Below are 23,492 nucleotides of genomic sequence, written 5' to 3'. Positions count from 1 at the left end.
TAAAAATGTGGGGTAATCCATACTTCAATTAAAATAATATTTTTGGGTTGAATTTGCTGTTAATTTTGAAAACATATTTTGATTAAGAATTATGTTATCTGTTACTATACACATTAGTTTAAATTTATGTTTAATTAAAATTTTCAAAATGGGCATAATCATTTTCTGCACTTAATCTCCAGTAATATTTTTAACATATTGAATTAATACAACTTCTTTCATATTTCCAAAAATTGAAGAAATTAAAAGATCCCACTGCAAAGTCACTACGTTCATAATATAATTAATCAAATTCACGTTTGTACATACATTTAAGAATAGGAGAATACATTGATAACAGTTTGCCAGTCAAAAAGTGGCTGCAAATAGTTTTAATTAAATTAATGGTAATTAATTTTTGAACAAAAGTTTTGTTCATTTAATTTTTAAATAAAATACGCCGCTCATGATGTATATGCATGTTTTTATTAAGTTAACGCTCTTTTTTTGTATGATGTTATAAGTATGCCTGAGAAAAAATGGTCCCAAATTAGCGTTGCCAGCAAAAACGCGAGGTATCAAAGATAAGATAAAACTGCTAGCGGGCAACGCTACTGGTTTGACATGCCGAGTGTCAGTTGTGTGAGTCCTTGTGTATTCGTCGATTGATAGTGTTAATAATATATACATATTATATCATCATTAACTTGTATGCGTCCGCTGCTGGACGTAGGTCTCCCTCAGCTCTTTCCATCTGTCTCTGTCTTGTTCGGCTTGCATCCAGTTACCGCTAACACGCTTCAGGTCGTCAGTGCATCTGGTTGGTGGACGTCCTCTGCTCTGTAATGCTTCTTGTCTTGGGCTCCACTCGACAATACGTTTTGTCCATCAGTTGGACGACCTCTCTCTATTTGCTGTCCACCAAGAGTTAGTTGTTCCTTATTTATTGGACTCCTTGATACTATCATAAATTCGATACCATAAGCCAGCAGAAAGTGTTAACTTATATTATTACACTATCCTAATCAAATATATCTACGAAAACGCCACAGATACACCGTCTCTCCAAGGCTATTCACGACGCTTTTAAACATACTTATAAGGCAGATCTGAACAAACTTGGTATCAACATAAATGGAAAGAAGCTCAGTCATTTGAGATTCGCAGATGACATCGTCCTTATAGCCGATCGTATGGATGATGCAATAATAATGTTGGAGAAATTTTATCACGCTTCCTTGGAAAAAAGATTAATATGAACAAGAAACATTAATACTCATAAAAAAATGGTAGTGAATAATATTTGCGTGACTCAGATGGCCATGGAGCGCCAGATGTTGGATGTCTCTCTGAAAGACCAAATCCCAAACGAAGAAATACGTCGTAGAACAAAAACAACAGACGCTATGGAAAAAAATGGCGTCGCTAAAGTCGTCACTATATATATATATATATATATATATATATATATATATATATATATATATATATATATATATATATATATATATATATATATATATTATTGTGATATTTAAAGTCTTGGTGCGCCAAGCAATAATTAGCTAATTAATTTTTTTGATTAATTAAAATTATTTAAATGATATGATTATGACTCTATCACAATTTTTAATTCTTTTATCTCAGGGTTAAATTCGTGCTTCAATATCTATGCTATTACATGTGAAAGGTAAGGTCCAGAGAATACCGGAATAATAAAAAACACATATGATCTAACACTATATATTGAAATAAAAATAATGAAATAATTCACACTCAAAAGTTTTCAATAAACAAATCTCATATAAGGATTCTCAAAATTTTGTTCTCCGTACGTGAACAATCAAAATTAATGGTACAAACAATATTAATTGAAATCTCAAAATCCCAAACTATTCTAACTCTCCTAATCAAAATATTTATATCCTTTCTAAATTACGTGTAAAAAATTGTGTTATCAATAAAAGAAAAAACTGCAGAAAACAAAAATATCTCTCTATGATGATGAGTGGTCCAAATCCTTGTTCCTTGTAGACTGTATTATCTCCTCCCAACCGCTCCCTATATAATCAGCAATCTTACAACAGATTGTTGCAAGTATATCGTCCTTAATGATCTCCTTCAAAAGCAACAATCATTCAAATTATGATAGCCTTTCTCCTCTCGATAAACTGAATCTCTCGTTGGCCCGAGTGAAAAATGACTCTTGGAATATCTTCTCTTTACGATAAACTGAATCTCTCGTTGGCCTGAACAGTGACTCTTGGAATATAAGTAGGAAAATATGACTTACAATATTTTGCTGCTTCAGCTGCTGTCAGATACACTAACTCCACAAAAACTCACTAACATTCAACACTACTGCTTGCTACTTCTTGGGAACCACCAGAGAACAATCACTGTTCGTCTTACAGACTTGGAAAACCAACTCATCCTCTCTTCTCTCTCCTCAATCTCGCTAAACTTTATCCTACATACTTATCCCACCTTTTTCAATCTCCGCCAATCAAAACTCGTCACAATTCCCCCATTTTTTCATTTCGATAACAAACAAATTTTTACCTATAATTATAAATTTCCTAAAACTTATTTACAAATAATATTTTTCTATAATTCTTAAAAACTAACAAAAACCTCTTTCTATAATCCCTTCTATTGTCTTTAATCACTGCATTAATGTATTTTGAAAAACCCCGTTCAATTGTCTTTGGCTTTCACTTAAACTTATGCGGGTCACTCAAGTATAACAAAGAAATAATTTATGTATAGCTTACATTTTGTTTAGTACAGATAATCCAAGAATTTAATAACTTTCCTTCTTCGAAATGTTTGTTGGATATTATCCTACTTATCTGAATTATTTTAATGTTTTTGAACTTTGAAATATTTTTAAACAAACCAATATTTTTCTCGATTTTACATATCATAACAAATCCCCGCCATTTGATCTGCCGAAAACTCTTTGTTAAATTTTAAAAATGCCAAAAGTTTTCTAGGATCAAATTATTTCACTATGTTATTAAAATCTATTCATGATATTGATAGATGTCGTGAATGTTAAAAATACCCCGTATATTTCCTGTCTCTATGTGCGCTAATTCATAACTATTTACCCCATTTTCCGTATTGACCCTATATGGACCTTCAAATATCGGCATCAATTTAGCACAAATACCATTTTGTAAATTCGACACCCTCAGTGCCTTCACTAAGACTTTATCTCCTTTCTGGAATTTGATCGGCCTTCTTCTTCGGGTTCTCTCTTGTCTTTGGAGATATTTCTCTCCACTTCGTCTCAATCTTCTTTGAACCAACTCGATCACTTCTTCGTATTATCTGGGGGCGGTGTCTTCCCACGGTCTTGTAGGCATTGTTCCTTTCATTATATATAAAGGGGTCTCTTTGGTAACCGTATTTGGAGCACAATTCAAATAGGTCTCGATCTCAAACACTTTTCTGTCCCAATGTCGATGATGTTCTTCCGCGGCAATTCGTAGAAATTTTGTGACTTCTTGTATAAAACGCTCCGATGGGTTGCTCTGTGGATGACGGATGCTTATAAATTTTGTATCGATGCCCCTCTCTCTTAATTCCCTTTTAAAACGTTCGTTCCTAAAATATGTCGCATTGTCCAATAAAATATTGTCTGGTCTTCCCACCGTTTCTATAAAATTGTCTATCTTCCTAAGTATTTCAATTCCTTTTGTGGTTCTGCATGCGTATAATTTAACATATTTTGAGAAAAGATCCACCATAACTAATATGTGTTTATTCCTTTGAGTTGTTGGTATCAAATCGCTCAACATATCAATAGCAACAATATCCAGTTTCTTCCGAGCTACGACGTTTTTTGTGACGTTTTCATTTTTAAAGTTCCTACTTTTACACTTTTGGCATGTCACACAATTTCGAGTCACCTCTTTGGCTATTGTATAGTCCTGTCGACAAATGTAGTTCTCCCTGAACATAAGCCACACCTTTCTACTTCCAATATGTCCGTTGTCACAGTGTAACTTTAAAAAAACTTCTTTTGCCATTTGCTCCGTGATTACATAGAGTTCTTTACCATCGACCCTCTTAAAATATAGGTTATTTTCTTGTTCAGCCCTTTGCTTTTCTCTTTCATTCAATTCTTCCTGATTTTCCCTGATTTTGGCCAACGAAAATAAGCCTGCTTCTTCTCTCATTATGTTCATGCCTACGTGGAGAGTTTTGTGATCCTCTTTGCGGAATTGTTCATCTCTCGTCAACGCATCAGCCAAAATATTGTCCGTTCCTTTGATATATTTAAATTCAAAATCATATTCTTGGAGTAAAAGAATGCCCCTATGAATTCTATTATTTACCAACCTATTTTTCATTATGTGTATCAACGCTGCGTGGTCCGTTTCAATGGTGAATCTTGCCCCAAGTAGGTAAAAACGTAATTTGTTTACACAAAATAACACACTGGCAAACTCTAATTCAGTAACGCTGTATTTTCTCTCGTACGTTTTGGTTACACGGGAAACAAAACATATTGGCACCTCTATATCGTCTTGTATCTGTGATAACACCCCTGCAAATTTTTTTATGGAAGCATCGGTCCTGAGAATGAAAGGTTGCTCATATCTTGGGTAGTGCACTCTTACAGCTGTGGAAAACGCTCCTTTTAAATTTTTGAAAGCGATTTCTTGTTCCGTTCCCCATTTCCATCTGACATTTTTCTTAAGTAATGCTATTAGCGGTATTTCTTTTGTACTGAGGTCTGGTATCAGCTTTTTGAAATAGTTTACCATTCCTAAAAATCCCCGCAAAGTTTTTAAATTGGTTGGCCTAGGGTAGTTGTTTATGACTTCAATTCTATCTTCTGCAAGACTAATCCCTTTTGTGTCTAATTTGAATCCTAAATACAATACCTCTTTTTGGAAAAACTGACACTTTTGAATATTTAATTTTAATCCGGCTTGATCAAGTTCTTCGAGAACAGTATGAATATGTCGTAGATGGCTTGTTATATCCGGTGAGAAAATTAATAAATCATCTATGTAATGTACAACAAATTCTCCATGCCTATTTAAAATTGTGTGTAATGCGCGAACCAAAGCAGCGCATGCACTTTGTAGTCCAAATGGTACTACCCTAAATCGGTACACCACTCCGTCGAGAGAAAAAGCGGTATAATTTCGACACTTTTCTGCCAAAGGTATTAACCAAAAACTGTGTTTCAAATCGATTTTGGAGAAAATGTGTGATCCTGTGATTCGTCCAAAAATGGCTTCTATGTTCAAAGGCGCTTCGTATTGCGCGATTGTGTGCGAATTAATGTTTCTTGCATCTAAACATAATCGCAAATCACCATTTGATTTTTTTACGCATACTATCGGGTTGATATATGGAGAGTCACATCTTTCGATCACCTTGTCTTTGATTTTTTTTGAATATTTTCAATTTCCTGTCCGACGCTTTGCCTGTATTTATACGGGATTGGATATGTTTTCGATTTAAAATTTTCTAAGTTTTTAACTTTAAAAGAATGTTCATAATTTTTAGCCACTCGGCTTTCTTCATTAATAAGATCTCCATAATTTTCTAAAATCTTCTCTATTTCCTTCTCCATGTTTTCTCCACATATTATTTTTCTTTCATCCTCAGTTTGTTCACATGTGTTCACTGTCCGTATTACTTCTTCACAAAATTCTGGATTCTCGTCCATAATTGCCATTTCTTCTCTGTCCTCTTCCGTTATTTCTTCTTCTATTTTTTCTTTATCTTTAATTTCTATCTGGTATTCCGAGCACCATGTTTCGGCTCCTTCCATTTTTCTGCTTATAACTTCCTTTTTTTCCTGCTTTCTTTTCGAACTCTTCTTCTTTTTTTTATTCTCTTTTCCTCTTCGGATTGATTTTTTTCTTGAGCTTTCGATTTATCCTCTACCGTCATATTGATTTCTTTATGTTTTTCTTGTCCATTTATCCTTTCAGAAAATTTTCTCCTATCTGTTTCCTTTTCTTCTTCTATGTTGTCTGGTTCTGCTCTGATTTCCAGTTGATTTTCCGAAAAATTGATGGTGATATGTTTTTCACTCAATTCATCAATTCCCGCTATCATATCATGATTTAGATCTTCGATCACCACACATTGCATAATATAGAATTGGTCTCCCACTCTGATCCGTACTCCTAAACCTTCGTTTACTGTCGTCAATTTTTTATTATTTGCACCCACTAAAGCAACCCTCGGAATCTTATACACAAATCTGTCCATATTTAATTCTTTTACTAGTTTTTTATTGATTAACGAAATTTCCGATCCAGAATCAATCAGAATTTTAATCGCTTTATGTTTTATAAATGTATCTAAAAAAATTAGACTGGAATTAGAATTTTGTTTTTCGTTTCCCGCCAACTGTATAAACTCTCTCGGGTGACAAAATATACCGGAGAGTTTTTTACTTTTGTTTAGTGGATGCCTTATTGAAAATCCTGTCTGGATTCATTGAATACTTCTTCTTCCTCCTTTTCTATTGCCACATGATTCATCTCTCTTCTGTTTTGTCGTTGGAATCTCTGATTATTTCTATCGTCCCTTTGTTCGTTCGTATTCCTATTCGGAGGATTTTGTGCATCTCTATTCCTGTTGTGATTTTCATTTGTTCTATTTTGTGTATCATTCCGGTTATCGTAATTTTGTTGTCTATTGTAATTATTGTAATTTCTCGGCCTATATTCGTTTGTTGATCTGGGATGTCGGTTTCTCTGATCATAATTTGATGAATACCTTCTTTTCGGTCCATTATATTGGTCATGTTGTCTTCTATTTCTCATTTCTTTTCTTTTCGCTTCTTTTAATTGAAGGAATTGGCACAAACTATCAATATCTTGATAGTTTCTCAAAATCACGTGATCTTCCAACGTTTCCTCAAAATGTCTGCTGATCATTTCTACCAGCTGTTCGGTAGAATATTTGTATTCTAGATATTTTGAATTGTTATATATCTGCAAAGCATATCTTTCTTCAGATATTCCCATTTTTTCGTGATATTTTCCATTCTGTAGCTCTTGGTTGATTTCTCTCTGTTTATTTTTCCCCCAGAAATAGTTGAGAAATTTTTTTTCAAAATCTGTCCAATTTTCAAACTCATCTTCCTTGCTTTCATACCATAACGCTGCTCCTTCTTTCAAATGGTCTCTAATTGTTTCTTTGCAATCGTCAAAATATCTAATATGTTGTAATTTGGTTTTCAAATTTTTAACAAACGGTACTGGGTGTGTTTTCCGAATATCCCCGCCAAATTGTATTTTCGCCTCGCTTGTTCCATGGATGATAACTTCTTTTCTCTCTACCCCTCTTAGTTCAATTTCTGCCATTTGTTTTTCATTTTGCTTTAATCTTCTTTCTACTTCCTTCCTGTCTTCTTGTAGCGCCATTTCAAATTTTTCTTCTAACTGTCCTAATTCCTTTTTCTGGACAATCTTTATTTCCTTCATCGTATTTTGGATATCTTTTATCTCTGTCTCTTGTTTTGCATTCTTTATGGTTATTTCTTCTATCTGTTGTATCAGTTCTTTCTTTATCCCCTCAACACATCCTTTAATTGTTTGTTTTGTTTCTTGTTGATTTCTATCCATTTTTTGTGACTGGAGTTGCATTATTTGTAATATTTTATCTATTCCTGATAATTCTTTTTTCTCCTCAACTATTGTAACATTTCCTTCATTATCCGATCCTTCTTCAACAATTGTTTCCTCTTCTCTGTTATTCTCCTTCCTTTCTTGCATTTTGCTTTGACTCCTTGTGGTCGACATGTTGTTTCTTTTCGTTACTGTTTTTGTCCCCGCCAAATGTGAAATTTTACAACACTCTATATGTTTCAGAACACGACAATATTTCTCCCCAAATGTATTAAATTTTCACGACAAATATCAAATATGCAAACAGTAAAATTCAAATAATTCAAAATAAATATCAAATGTACGATTGGTAAAGAAAATAAAATCAAATAATTCAATAGCAGTAAATATCCACTAACTACGATCAATCAATAAATCAAATTTATATTCCCTGGAAAAATTGTCAAAATACTTTCAAATTCAAATTCCCTCAATGTTATATGTTTTTATCTCTGGATCACCTGTACTTATTCCAGATCTCTTTCCCTTCCTTCAAATGTAAAGCTGCGATATTTTCAAGCCCCACGTTTTGGAAGCCAGTTATTGTGATATTTAAAGTCTTGGTGCGCCAAGCAATAATTAGCTAATTAATTTTTTTGATTAATTAAAATTATTTAAATGATATGATTATGACTCTATCACAATTTTTAATTCTTTTATCTCAGGGTTAAATTCGTGCTTCAATATCTATGCTATTACATGTGAAAGGTAAGGTCCAGAGAATACCGGAATAATAAAAAACACATATGATCTAACACTATATATTGAAATAAAAATAATGAAATAATTCACACTCAAAAGTTTTCAATAAACAAATCTCATATAAGGATTCTCAAAATTTTGTTCTCCGTACTTGAACAATCAAAATTAATGGTACAAACAATATTAATTGAAATCTCAAAATCCCAAACTATTCTAACTCTCCTAATCAAAATATTTATATCCTTTCTAAATTACGTGTAAAAAATTGTGTTATCAATAAAAGAAAAAACTGCAGAAAACAAAAATATCTCTCTATGATGATGAGTGGTCCAAATCCTTGTTCCTTGTAGACTGTATTATCTCCTCCCAACCGCTCCCTATATAATCAGCAATCTTACAACAGATTGTTGCAAGTATATCGTCCTTAATGATCTCCTTCAAAAGCAACAATCATTCAAATTATGATAGCCTTTCTCCTCTCGATAAACTGAATCTCTCGTTGGCCCGAGTGAAAAATGACTCTTGGAATATCTTCTCTTTACGATAAACTGAATCTCTCGTTGGCCTGAACAGTGACTCTTGGAATATAAGTAGGAAAATATGACTTACAATATTTTGCTGCTTCAGCTGCTGTCAGATACACTAACTCCACAAAAACTCACTAACATTCAACACTACTGCTTGCTACTTCTTGGGAACCACCAGAGAACAATCACTGTTCGTCTTACAGACTTGGAAAACCAACTCATCCTCTCTTCTCTCTCCTCAATCTCGCTAAACTTTTTCCTACATACTTATCCCACCTTTTTCAATCTCCGGCAAACAAAACTCGTCACAATTCCCCCATTTTTTCATTTCGATAACAAACAAATTTTTACCTATAATTATAAATTCCCTAAAACTTATTTACAAATAATATTTTTCTATAATTCTTAAAAACTAACAAAAACCTCTTTCTATAATCCCTTCTATTGTCTTTAATCACTGCATTAATGTATTTTGAAAAATCCCGTTCAATTGTCTTTGGCTTTCACTTAAACTCATGCGGGTCACTCAAGTATAACAAAGAAATAATTTATGTATAGCTTACATTTTGTTTAGTACAGATAATCCAAGAATTTAATAACTTTCCTTCTTCGAAATGTTTGTTGGATATTATCCTACTTATCTGAATTATTTTAATGTTTTTGAACTTTGAAATATTTTTAAACAAACCAATATTTTTCTCGATTTAAATATCATAACAATATATATATATATATATATATATATATATATATATATATATATATATATATATATATATATGTATATATATATATATATATATATATGTATATATATATATATATGTATATATATATATATATATATGTATATATATATATATATATATATATGTATATATATATATATATATATATATATATATATATGTATATATATATATATATATACATATATATATATATATATATATATATATATATATATATATATATATATATATATATATATATATATATCAAGAACCCTAGCCGTGCCGTTGTTTATATAACAATTCAAAATTGACAATTATATTTTTTGATAGATTTAATCAATCATTGTTTTCAAAAGTGAAATTTAAAACAAATTAGTTAAATTGGGAATCTTCCAGCGTTCTGTGTTTCTATATTTTTTGCTGTTATATTTATTATATTAATGATGTTTCTTTGCAATAACAACATTGTAATGCTACAGATCTTTTAAAGGTAAGATCATTTACTTAATTGTTTTTTCATATTAGATGTATCGCTAATAACACTCTTTTAGATGAACTGATGATGCTTATTGAACAATAGGCGAAACGTCTTCAATAAATAGATAAAGTAGCACAACTCTTGTCTTTTTTATCTCCAGACCGATAACATCCCATTCACTTACGAGTGCACATTTTTTTTATATATGTATATATATATATATATATATATATATATATATATATATATATATATATATATATACAGTGTGTCAATTTTAAAACTTACAATGGGCTATATCTCACGAACAAAAGCTGAAATCAAAAAATGCTTGAAACTGTTTTTAGGATAGTAAGGAGAAACTCAAATGACATGAAAGAAAATTCACCCACATCAACCCCCTAGGCCCCACCCACCACAACCACAAAAGTTTATTTAAATTGCAAACCCCTACTTGTAATACATCATTGAAAAGACTATAAAAAATGCTAACCCAATGGTATAAATAATAATTATACAGGGTGAAGCAATAATTGTGAAACTTTGGTTTAAATGAAAAATTTAATGAGGTTTTTGTTGATTTTGTTGATGACCCTGTATAATAATTGTTTAATAATTATACAGGGTGTCAATATCATCCGACTTACTATGACCTTTGGATTTGTATTGTATTTGTAATGCTATCTCCCGGACTATTATTTTTCATGATAAGTGCCTGTCGGAATTTTTTTTTTGTTAGATAAAAACTTAATTTGCCGTTTTTGCAAAACAAGTTGAAAATAATTGTTTTTTGGGTTTATTTGAGAATTTTAAATGTCAGTAGTTTTCATCATTTGTACGATCGGTACTGTCATTCAGCTGTAGTTGTCACGATGTTTTACAGTATACCTGAATGCGTGGAGATCATTTTCATATTTGCCTCCCAGAACCAGTGTTATTTACGAACAGCTGTTGGATACTAATTATCTGAACAAATGGATTGGAAGGAGAGGTCCTATTGAGTGGCCACCGAGGTCACCAGATTTACCGCCACTTGACTTTTTTCTATGGGGTTACCTCAAGTCAGTTGTTTACTAAACTCAACCTGCGTCACTTGGGGAATTGCGAGAAAGAATTACGCCACGCGAATATTGCCGACAATTCAAAGAATTACCTCCTTTTAAATGTAGTTATACTGGGTTTTTCGATTAACCTTGGGAAAACCTTTGCGTTTTAAGTTCAAAGCTACCATACATTTCCAACGTTAAAAAAAACTTTTTTTTGCACATAGTAATAAAAAACACCACTATGTTGTTACTAGCTAAGTTTTTTAACATTCTAACTCTACAATTCTAAGTTACGGGAAGATCAATAATGTTTTTAATAGATAATATATGGTAGCTAATTATAATTTATTCTCTTTCAGCCCTGAAGAAGCCAAATTATTTCTCTTTGGCGAAAACGTTCGGCGAAACAATTGATACTCATTAGAGTCTTTCTTGCAGATTTCCCCAATATTTAAGAGTTTACTATTTAACTTATCTGCAAAGATTAAATTTCTTTTCTATCTATATATATATATATATATATATATATATATATATATATATATATATATATATATATATATATATATATATATATATATATATATATATATATATATATATATATATATTATATATATTATATATATATATATATATATATATATTATATAGATATATATATTATATATATATATATATTATATATATATATACATATATATATATATATATATATATATATATATATATATATATATATATATAATATTTAAAAAAAATTTGATGTTTATTGGAAAATGCATTTTCAATTCGACACAGTATAAATTGTAGCGATATTGATCAGTGAATATTTTTTAGCTGTTAAAATTAAATCACACATCACTTGGTAAAACAGCAGCGGGACAACTAGTCAATCTTTTATCCAACGACTTACAGAGGTTTGATTACGCTGCGGTGTTCCTACATTACATTTGGGTAATGCCCATTAATAGTGCGATATCTTTTTACATTATGTACAGAACGTGCAATCTTGTAGCTGCGCTTACAGGAATGGGTGCGGTTATACTGGAAGCACTTCCTCTTCAAAGTAAGTATTGATAAAATTTACATTTAAAATATTTTTTAAATATTATATAAACGACTGTTTTCAATATCGTACACAGAACACCTGTGGTCGTTCCACGGAATTCGTAGACCGACCACAAGACAAATATTTCAATTTTAAATGAGCTAAAAGTCAGCAAACAGCTATCCAGTAAAGTCCATCTCCAACGATTAAAATACTTTGGACATGTTAGGAGAACAGGCACCAAAACATGGAAAAACTTATTATCCTAAAAGACCGAAGATCACGAGAGGAAGATCTCCAATAAGGTGGATCGATCAACTTGACATATGCAAAAGACCAATGCATATGAGTTAAAAGAAATTACCAGAAACAGAAATCTTTGGAGACGGACAATCACGATTCACGACGACCACTACACTCCCTCCAGGGGGTCAAAATTAAAGAGAGACACAGAACACCAGCTTCACATTTAAGCGGCAAACACTTAATATCTAAAAGCTTTCATATGCTTACAAGTCTTATATATCGTAACAGATGGCTTATTGTACATCTTCCAGTCTCTTATGAGACCAATTCCAGGATTCTGGAATCCTGTACTAGCTCGTACAGGACTAGAGGATGGATAATATATGTTTTTGTAGTTACTTGATAGTCTTCGAAAAGAGTTTGCCGCATACGATCTAATAATATGCAGTCATGCAGAATATGGTTGACTGATTCTGGTCCTCTGCTACAGAGTCTGCAGTTTAAGTCTCCGTTAAACACTCCCATGACGCCCAATATTAATTTTGCCATGTGTTTAACGGAGTCTGTTTCCCCAGTGAGAGATATGTTTGCCAGGATCCAGGCTTTTTCCGGTTGCGCTTTTATTCCGTCGATTTTGTGACTGGTGCTCTTCTGGCAAGTTCATTAGCTCTTTCATTGTCGTGTAACACTGTTATGTTCTACCAATCTGTCGAGTTCCTCTCGGTATTAACACACTAGTCTAGACTCCACCTTAGTTATAAGAGCCCCCATAAGTGTTTAGCTAGCTGTGCATATATTGATTCACTTCATTTCGAAAGTCCTTATATTAATTTCTCTTGCACACTGCAATATTGTAAAAATCTTTGAAAAAATAGAAATGGTTAAATTCCAACCATTACTGAATATTCCTGCAACCGATTCTTCTACAGTTTTAGACACGTCTGTGTACCAGGTAAAATTTTTGTCTGGGTCAAGTGTTTGCTCTGTTCCTTTCCACTCGTGGGCAGATGTCCCCTTGGAAAAGTACTTTAGGCTGGTCTGGGTACCATATGACCAACAGTGAACTAATATGGAAAGAACATATAAAGCAATTAACATTTAACTTGCCATAAGAGATTAAATATTTTAAAAAATATTGTCAAACAAGAAATAAGGTTCTGACCAAGATATAATATTTTTAGTTTACAAATCGTTGACCAGGATTATGGGTGCATCGCTTAGTCCTCTGCCAGTCTATTTTAAAATACCTCTATACAATTCATAATAATGGTCTAAGAATCGTACGACGATTATTTAGAAGCATACCTAGTGAGAGCATTATGATCCTAGTGATGAGCCATCCCTTCATTCACTACAGGGATCATGAGTTATTTTCCTGGTTTTTCCTCGTGATTTCATTTAATCGATGAACTATCCTCCAATAAAGTCGTTCCAGGAACACACCTCAAAAGTATTGACAATATCTGAACTGAAGTTGTTCCCATAAAAGATAATAAATAAGACACTATATGACATTTTGATACAGCATTTGAAGGCTCTGGCGTCATTGAATACTTTAGCCCCATGTGCACCAGACTGGTTTTTACATATGCATGTTTTTACTGCATAAAAACCGATTTGGTATCCTGCGCACTGTTTCTCATTCACTGTTATCAATCTACATGAAAAAGCAGTGTATTAAATTCCATCATTTACATTCTCACCAGTCTTAAGTTCGTGGTAAAATGGATGGTACACTGAATCAAGATATTGCAGCAGGAAAAGCAAGTCTTCCTTTTTTTGGTGTTTTATGGGTTTAGGTCCACTAGAAACAGGTTCTAATGTAGGATCCATCTGATGTCCTCTGCGTTTAATATTAAGCTTAGAAACGTCAAGACCCTTATGTAAATATTTAATGTCTATAACCCCAACTCTTTACCAAAACGTAGAACTTTTATATCATGTCATTTCACATTTTCATTATTAACACCTTTATCACGCTTTACATAGATATTTTGGAAAATTTTTGAATGCGCTAGAAAATCTTTCCTATGCATTTCGATAACTTGAAATTTCTTCGTACCAGGGACAGTTCTAACAACTTGGTACCAGTCATGAGGTATCCTTATTTCAATTTGTGATGATTTTTTGGCACGCTCAATTCTGGCATGGTTGGCATCACATTCCATTCTGGTATGACCCGCTTTCAGAAACTTGTGTTTTATTTCATTTGTGGTTGTTGATCTATAAACAAATAAAGATAGTGCACCTGCAAAAATGGTATTTTTATTTACCCGGGGCAAGAATCCGAATACATATATTTCATTTGTGGTTGTTGATCTATAAACAAATAAAGATAGTACTTCTGCAGCAATGTTATTTTTATTTTACCCGGGGCAAGAATCTGAATACAGAACAACTTATCTATATATCGACTAAGCTGTCAAGATATTTTAAAACTTATATCCAAGTTCTTTAAAAATCTCAGCATAAAAATAATATGATACAGACATTGTTCTGTTTAATGCATAAAGATCATACATGAGTTTAATATTTAGGTTGAGAGCTAGATATAGTCGACTTGTGACTCTTCGAGAGGCTCTCATATTTTGGGAAAGATTCTGTATGTTTTATAACTTCGAGTTTTTCACCTGGTGGAGCGTTATGTGGTTGGCGCTTTCCAGATCCATTAGGTTCTATAAAACTTGTGGGTGATACAGTAAAACCTCTGTTAACTGAAATAATTGGGGCGGAGGCCGTTTCGGATAACAAGAATTTCGGTTAAAAATAACATTGTGTTTTTCAGAATTCTTGGTCAAAGTATTGGTATTAAAAAATACTATAATGTCTCTTGAATGTCTCTATTACTCCCTGGTCTAACGGCTGAATTAAGCTCGTGACATTCGGTGGCAAAAATCTGACAAATGTCACTATTTTGTATATTTTGGGGGTGAGTTGGCGCATTGTCAACAAGCATCAATTCGTTAACGGGAAGGTTTTTTGATTTAAAAAAGGATTTTACACTTGGGACGAATTCGTTTTCGAACCATTCTGAAAATAAAGTGGTCGACATCCATGAGCTTTTTTGGCTTCTATAAAAAACTGGAAGTGCTTTTTCGGAAATATCTTTTAGAGCTCTTGGTTTTTTTGATTTCTTAACACACATAGGCAGCAATCGGTGAGGGAAATTAATGGAATTGTTACGTTTTACGATAAAAATTTACTTATTATTGACGAAATTATTGAAAATGTTAGCCGTTTCGGTTAAACGATGGTTCGGTTAAAAAGGTTTCGGTCAAGGGAGGTTTTACTGTAGTTATTTCTTTTTTATCAAAATATCAATTTTTCTTGTTGTGATACTACCTATGTAGGTTCTGGGACATTTCTCTGCAAAGTTTTAATGTTTTGTTGTTATATGTATTATACTATGAAACCACAATTTGTCTGTTTTTATTATTTCCGCGTTCTCCTTTATATTTTCTTTCTGTCTTCTTTGACTATATCTTCATTCTTTCAGAAATTACTTGGTCTTTGTCTTGCACTTTTTTTAAGAAAATTATAAAAAATTTCTTTTTGTTCAACTAGGGAGAATTTCTCGTGACATTTATTGCGACAGCATGTAGTAAGCGCTTGAAATACGTTTACAGGTTTTTTTTATACCTTTTCTTGTAATATGTTCTTCTCCTAACATCTTCTTTTCTTTCATTTTTACTTTGTTATATTTTGGTTTTTTAGGTTGAACATTAGACTTATTATTTATTTGGCCTTTGCCGTCATCACTTTTATTTGTAAAATTATCATTACTTACTTTGTCACACATATTATTACTGGTAGTAGCTGTTATTTTACACTTTTTAGATTTAATTGCTTGATATTTACCTGGCCTCTCATTGTCACTTGTGTCAGATAAAGTGTCCGAAGGAATATAATTTTCATCTACATCCGAATTATCACTACCCAAATATGACACTAATTCTTCAGAATGACCAGTTGTTCCAGAACTTATTTGAACTGAACTTGAATTTATTTCTTTAATTTGGCATCAACTAAACACCTTTTCAATCCTCTTATATCACTTCCCACTGATTTTTTAAAATCCTCACTTTAGTGTGTAATACTGTTTGTTGTATATTTACTAAAATCGCCGAATTTTCATGTTGGCTAATAACCATATCAACTAACAGCTTTGCACGCGACATACTTTTTACTAATAGTTTTCTTAAAAGAACTGAAGAACCACCTTATTTTAATAAAATGCACAACATTAAAATTAGGTTATGTTTTCTGTTACTTACCTATCTAATACGAATAATTGCTGAGTTACAAGTTCGTGGAAGCAGTAGAATAGAAAAAAGACTTGAATGAAGAATGGAGACGCCTGGGCATAATATATTTGTGAACGGGATTAATATTGGCATGGCCCAAGTAACTTAGTTAATAGTTAATGTACTTAGGAAAGTCAACCTATCATAGCGATCAAGGCAAAGGGAATATAGATGATGATTATTTGAAATATATGCTTTAATGGTAAAATGCCAATGCTTTAATGGTGAAATTAAACGTTATGAAATTTATATAAAACCTAACCCTGACTGATTAATTAGGATAATAGCTTTGAATTCTTTGGAAATACAAAGTTATTGTTATATACGATTGCTAACTATCATGTTTTATAGGTTACCTGTCAAGACTGCAAGGACAATTACGAGGAAAAATTGCTGTTAGGACAGACACAAGAATTAAACTTATGAGTGAAATAACGTCAGGAATTCAAGTAATTAAAATGTATGCTTGGGAAAAACCTTTTGAGAAAGTTGTAGAACTAGCTAGGAGGTATGTGTAATAATAGTTTATATTAAATCTGTATATTATTATATAATATTGTTTTTATAGTATCTTCATACCCTAAACAATAGATTAAGGACAGGTTTATGTATTTTTACGTAGTTTCTTAATTTTTTATCATCTTTTGACACTATTGTGCAATCGATATCATTCCTGATCGTATTTTTCAAGAAAGTTTACCAAATCAAAGTTAAATGTTTCTATAAACAGTAGTAGGTATATTGTTGCTTGTAAAAATCACGTGAATGATTCATGTTATTTTAGTGAATTAATGTCGCTTTATTTTTGGTACAAAGAGGGATAGTGTGTTAAGTTTTTGTAATTTTGCCTTAATTACTATTCAAATTTGGGTTTTTTTATATTATTATCTTTACAAAGAGTAGATTATATAACCGAACAACTCCGCAGAATTGAGCGTGTACTGATCCATCGAAGACGATAATTTCTTTTAATATAAAAAAGTTGTGTCTGTTGATGTTCGAACTCATGATGTTCGTTTTTATGGTAAACGCTTTGCCACTGGACTATTAGGGCGGTACAGTCAGTTTATAAAAAATATTTTGTCGATAAGATCAATATAGACATTATTTTCAATCCATGATACGTATAACAAAGGCCATTTATAATAGAAATGAGATAATGGACCTACTTGGACACTAGACGGAACAAGAAGTGATGAGGCATGTGAAATGATTGATCTAGAATATTTTATCTAGTCGATTTGAAGTCACGACTATTGAAATCGTTTTAGAAACTTAATGGTTTCTTGAGATCTTGAAAACTTTTTATCTCTGACACTTCACTTGAATCAATAATGTCCAAAAAAGAGAGGTAAAATTTTGCACATATATCATTTTTCAGATAATAAATTCTTGTCAAAATAAGAACGATTGATTTCTAAGTGTAAGTGTAAGTTTGAATTGATATTCTCATACCATTTTTATTTTAGGTTGGAAATCGATAGTATCACAAAATCATCTTACATTCATGGTATGCTATCGTCAATGTCTGTTTTTACAGAACGTTTTGCGTTATTTATTGTGGTAATAACATTTGTACTAATGGAAGGAAGAATATCAGGGGATATTGTATTTTCAATGGCTCAACTTGTAAACACTGTTCAATTGATTTTTGCTATGTTCTTCCCAAGAGCCTTATCTACATATGCTGAAGCCAAAGTATCGATTAAAAGGTATGTAAAATTTTATTTAGATGACGGCTGTTGCAATCGACGTGCCTTTTGGTCCTTAGTTAAATGAATAAATTTTTAAATTCCCTATATTAAGTGTTTATACTTTCGAGTATTAACCTGACAATATGTAAACAATAACAAAACTATTTGCTATTAGCGTGATTCAACGCTTAATACACACTAATCTTTAATTAAATATATACACCTATATATCTAAATACCTGTGACTTCTCAATGCCAGCGTATGTTTATTTATATACCTCGGTCAGTGTCGGTGACCAATTGAAGATTATTTTATAAGATTTATTTAAGAGTAATTAATACTAATACAGGCGGGAAGGACGGTTGGTGGCCTTTGATCGATACTTAAACACCTGGGTTAGGAGTTCTTTCTAGTTCAGTACTCCGTCTTAAACTTCCAGGACGCTTGGCCTTTGTTCAATACTCAAACTGGGGTTGTAGTTCTTACCAGATCAGTTCTCCGGTTCGAACTCGGTTCCCTCTGATGATTTATGGCGTTTTATATCTTTTGCTGTGGTCCATCTCCAGTGCGCATTTTGGACTGCACTTTCTACTCTCTTTCTAACTTACCGGTTTTATCGACCACATGGTGACCTAAATGACCAATGAAAAAGTCACGTGGTCGATAAACCCGGTCCATTAGAAAGATACGCAGGGACTGCTTTGCGTCAGTTTTCTTTGTAGCAATGGGGGAACGTGCTTGTGTTAATTATCTTTTAACCTTAGTTTATCCATATTGGATAGATATTAAAAAATTCCGTGAAAATTTTGCACAAAAAATTTATCAAAAATTATAGATTGTATTCTGTGGAATTATTTCGTTGTCTATTAAACTTTATTGTAAAAGTAGAAATATGATTAGCACGACATTAAGAAAAATCTACGATATTTAAAGGAATATCAAATATTCTAGTTTAAATAGAAGCAAACCTATTACATTGACATTTTCTGTTTTTCTAATCCAGAGAACACTAGATGGCGCCTGATATTTTTCATAAAATATTTAAGAACACCGTCATATAGAAATAATTCGCAACTTTCTACTTTAAATAAAGTATAAAATTATGTGTAAATAATAATTATACGAGAAGGAATATTCAGATCACGTCAAACCAGCCATTCTATGACACTTGTTTCGGTATTTTTAGCTCGTCCGATAGACTGCTAGGTGAGACGGAATGATAAATATTTCCCTCCGTATAAGAGTGGTTAATACAAAACCTTTTTGTCATTCACTAACTAGTGTAATATACTTTAAATAGAAACAAACAATACCAAATATATTCAGAATTACAGAATTTTAAAACGTTATTTAAAACTGATGTTTCTTTAAAGACAATTGACTTTCTCGTTAATATGGCATCTGCTTCTAGTACGATATCAGGTAAAACATGGTTGTAAAGTGCGAGATATTAATTGAGCTGACTATTGTGGGAAAATTTTTATAATTAATTACACAAAATTTAATTGTATTAACAGACAAAACTGCGAGTGATATTAAGTAACAAATAAATTGGATTTATATTAGTTGAGTACTTTACATAGTAGATATGTATTTTGGTCAATTAACAAATTCAAGTTAATTGATAATATACCGGATGTCGGGTACAAAGTCTCTTCACAAAATAAAACTAATTCTGGAACTCATTTTATGTCGTAAGTAAATCACCTCATATAAAAATGTCAAATGTTAAAATTTTTACGACAAAAAGTTGTGAATAAAAATGCCAATATCGCAATATCCCCCCTAAGCTACCCGCTTATGACTGCAATTTAATAACGTATTTATGCCAAACGATTGGGTAAATTCTAGTGAATAAATATACAGAATGACTTAAAAGACAACCATTTGGAAGATATATAAATTAAACCGATGTTAGGGCGTCCTCTTTAAAGATCTAGCTCCCTTAACAAACATTTTTCAATGAGGTGTTTTTCGGCAAATCGACATAAAGTTGTAACGAAATATTTTGCATACCACATAGGGTATTATAATAGGGGGTCAAAATTGGGAACAGAAATTATTGGGGTTAGAGATAGGGCAAGCAAAATAAACGAAACTTATACGAACGGCTCTCAGGGTTTATTTGGAGTAGCTGGGTCGTGGATAAGTGAATGGCAAGGGGGTTGGATTGGGGCAACTACAAAAATGAAACAAAGGGGTACTTACATGAATTTTTCTGGACAAATGGACAAACAAAACAATAAGAAAGACCTCTAGCTATTTAAATAAGGACGCCGCTTCGAGGTGCCAAATTATAACGATTACAACTAGTTGTAACTATTGAAATAAATTGAAATCTTTTTAAATGAAACTCAAAAAAGAGGTTAGAGAGTTAGTTAAGAGAAATAAACAAAATGGTTTAGGAAAAAAAATTAAACATTTATTGTTGTCTCATCACAAACAGTTACAAAAATATATATATATATATATATATATATATATATATATATATATATATATATATATATATATATATATATATATATATATATATATATACAATAGCACTAAAGGCCTTAGAGGCCCATGGCTTAAAAAGTTTGTTCTTTCTTCATTTTCGCTTTTCTTTATGTACTGAGATCTTCTCTGGCTCGATATGTGATTTTTCTCCATTCCTTCTTGTTATTCATTTTTCTTTTCTGGCCTTGTAGTCCAATTTCTTCCATATCTTTTTCTACCTCCTGATTCCATCTATTTTTTGGTCTTCCTTTTCTCTTTTTTAAAGTTATAGTGTAGTTCATTACCCTTTTTGAAGTCCTCGTGTTCGGCATCCTTTCTAGGTGACCTCGCCATCTTAGTCTCTGTGCCTTTATGACTCCTATTATGTTAGGTTGATTATATAATTTCTTTAACTCATCATTTGATCTTCTTATCCATAAACCGTCCCTTATTATTCCTCCATATATCTTCCTCAGGATTTTCCTTTCCCATATCTCCAGTAAATTTTGTTCATTTTTTGTCATTGTCCATGTCTCACTGCAGTACGTTACTATTGGTTGTATAGTTGTTTTGTATAACTGTATTTTTGCCTTTCTTGATAAAAACTTGCTTTTCAACATTCCACTAAGAGCATGTACACTTCTATTGCCTGCCATTATTCTAGCTTGTATTTCTTCTTTAATGTTAGGTTTGCGTGATATTATTGTACCTAGGTATGTAAATCTTTCTACCATTTCGAATTCGTATGATAATCTTTCTTCTACTTCTACTTTAAACTTTTGTCCATCCTTGAACTGATCATCTGTCCACTGCATACATTTTGTTTTAGTTTCATTTATGTAAAGTCCCATTTTCTTTGCTGCTTTTACTATTCTCTGTACTATCTCCTGTAGCTCTTTTTTTCCTCTTGCCAGCAACACTATATCATCCGCAAATGCCAAAACTTGGTGTCTTTTATGATATAGGAGTCCATCTCTATTGATTTTCGCTTCTCGCATTATTTTTTCTAGGCATAAATTGAAGAGTAATGATGACAAAGGATCGCCCTGCCTTAATCCTTCGTTTACTATAAATTTGTCCGATACATGATTGTTTACTTTGACTCTGTTTTCTGTATTCTCTAAAGTAAGATGTATCATGTTACGCAACTTTCTGCTAACTCCCAGTTCCTCAAGGGTCTCTTTTAATTCCTTCCTTTTTATTCTATCGTATGCTTGCTGGAAGTCGATGAATAGCGCTATCGTTGGTAAGTTGTGTTCATAGCTTTCTGCTTGTAATTCTCTGATTATGAATACTTGGTCCGTTGTGCTTCTCCCTCGTCTAAATCCGCACTGGTATTCGCCTATTATATTTTCAACTTCTTTTTCTAGCTTATCTTTTATGGATTTTGATAGGATTTTATATACGGTATTTAGTAACGCTACTCCTCTGTAATTACTGCATTCTGTTTTGTCTCCTTTTTTGTGTAATGGGCAAATAATGGCTTCCTTCCAATCTTCGGGTATTCGTTCTTTTATCCATATCTCCTTTATGATCTTGTATATCCAATTATTTAGCAGTTTTCCACCATATTTCATCATCTCTGCTGTTATGTTATCGCTTCCAGGGGATTTGTTGTTTTTCAGATTTTTTATGATTTCCTCGATTTGTTCTTTGCTGGGTGAATTATCTTCTATGTCTTCTAAGTGTTCGATTCTTGCTTCTGTTTCCACGCATTCTCTTTGGTTTGACTTATTATTGCCATTTAGTAATTCATCAAAATACTCTTTCCATCTTTCGGCAATTTCTGTTTCCCCGCTTATATTATCTCCTGCCTTGTTTTTGACGAATATGGGTTTTTGTTGGAAACCTTTTTTTTCATTTCTAGCATCTTGATATAGGTTTTTTATTTTTTTATTTCTGTAATTCTCTTCTATTTCTTTTAGCTTATTTTCTATGTGTTTTCTCTTCTTTTCTCTCAGCACTCTCTTTACTTTTTGTCTTTGCTCCCTATATCTATTCTTTGTCTCTGTTGTTTCTTTCGTGATCATTTCCAACCTTAATGATTTTCTTATTTCTATTTCTTTTTGGCACTCTATGTCGAACCAGTCTTTCCTATTTTTATTCTCTTGTTTGTTACATTCTTTTGCTGCTTTGTTCATTATTTGCTTTATGTTTTCCCATTTGTTCTCAGTTTGCTCTTCTATTTGTATCTTTTTTAGTTCTCTTTCCATTGTTTCCTCGTATATTTCTTGCTCTTTCTTTGTTGCTAATCGAATTGGGTTATGTATACATTTCTTTTTTTTTTATTTTGTTTTGCTTATGACTGCAATTTAATAACGTATTTATGCCAAATGATTGGGTAAATTCTAGTGAATAAATATACAGAATGACTTAAAAGACAACCATTTGGAAGATATATAAATTAAACCGATGTTAGGGCGTCCTCTTTAAAGATCTAGCTCCCTTAACAAACATTTTTCAATGAGGTGTTTTTCGGCAAATCGACATAAAATTGTAACGAAATATTTTGCATACCACATAGGGTATTATAATAGGGGGTCAAAATTGGGAACAGAAATTATTGGGGTTAGAGATAGGGCAAGCAAAATAAACGA

The 23,492-nt window shown here is 32.1% G+C and overlaps 1 protein-coding gene across 1 annotated transcript in view; it reads left to right on the top strand.

Annotated features, from left to right (window-relative positions):
• The window catches only part of LOC140447684 (ATP-binding cassette subfamily C member 4-like), a 273,353-nt gene that overhangs the window by 198,257 nt on the left and 51,604 nt on the right, over nt 1-23,492 (top strand). The window contains exons 5-7 of the mRNA XM_072540480.1: nt 11,959-12,187; nt 17,071-17,227; nt 18,189-18,431. Coding sequence (XP_072396581.1) covers nt 11,959-12,187; nt 17,071-17,227; nt 18,189-18,431 — 629 coding nt within the window. The remainder of the gene's footprint in view (nt 1-11,958; nt 12,188-17,070; nt 17,228-18,188; nt 18,432-23,492) is intronic.

The sequence above is a fragment of the Diabrotica undecimpunctata genome, chromosome 8, assembly GCF_040954645.1.
Source record: "Diabrotica undecimpunctata isolate CICGRU chromosome 8, icDiaUnde3, whole genome shotgun sequence".
NCBI classification, from domain to species: domain Eukaryota; kingdom Metazoa; phylum Arthropoda; class Insecta; order Coleoptera; family Chrysomelidae; genus Diabrotica; species Diabrotica undecimpunctata.
The sequence above is the reverse complement of the archived record's forward strand: the minus strand, read 5'-3'. Positions and strand labels throughout refer to the sequence as shown.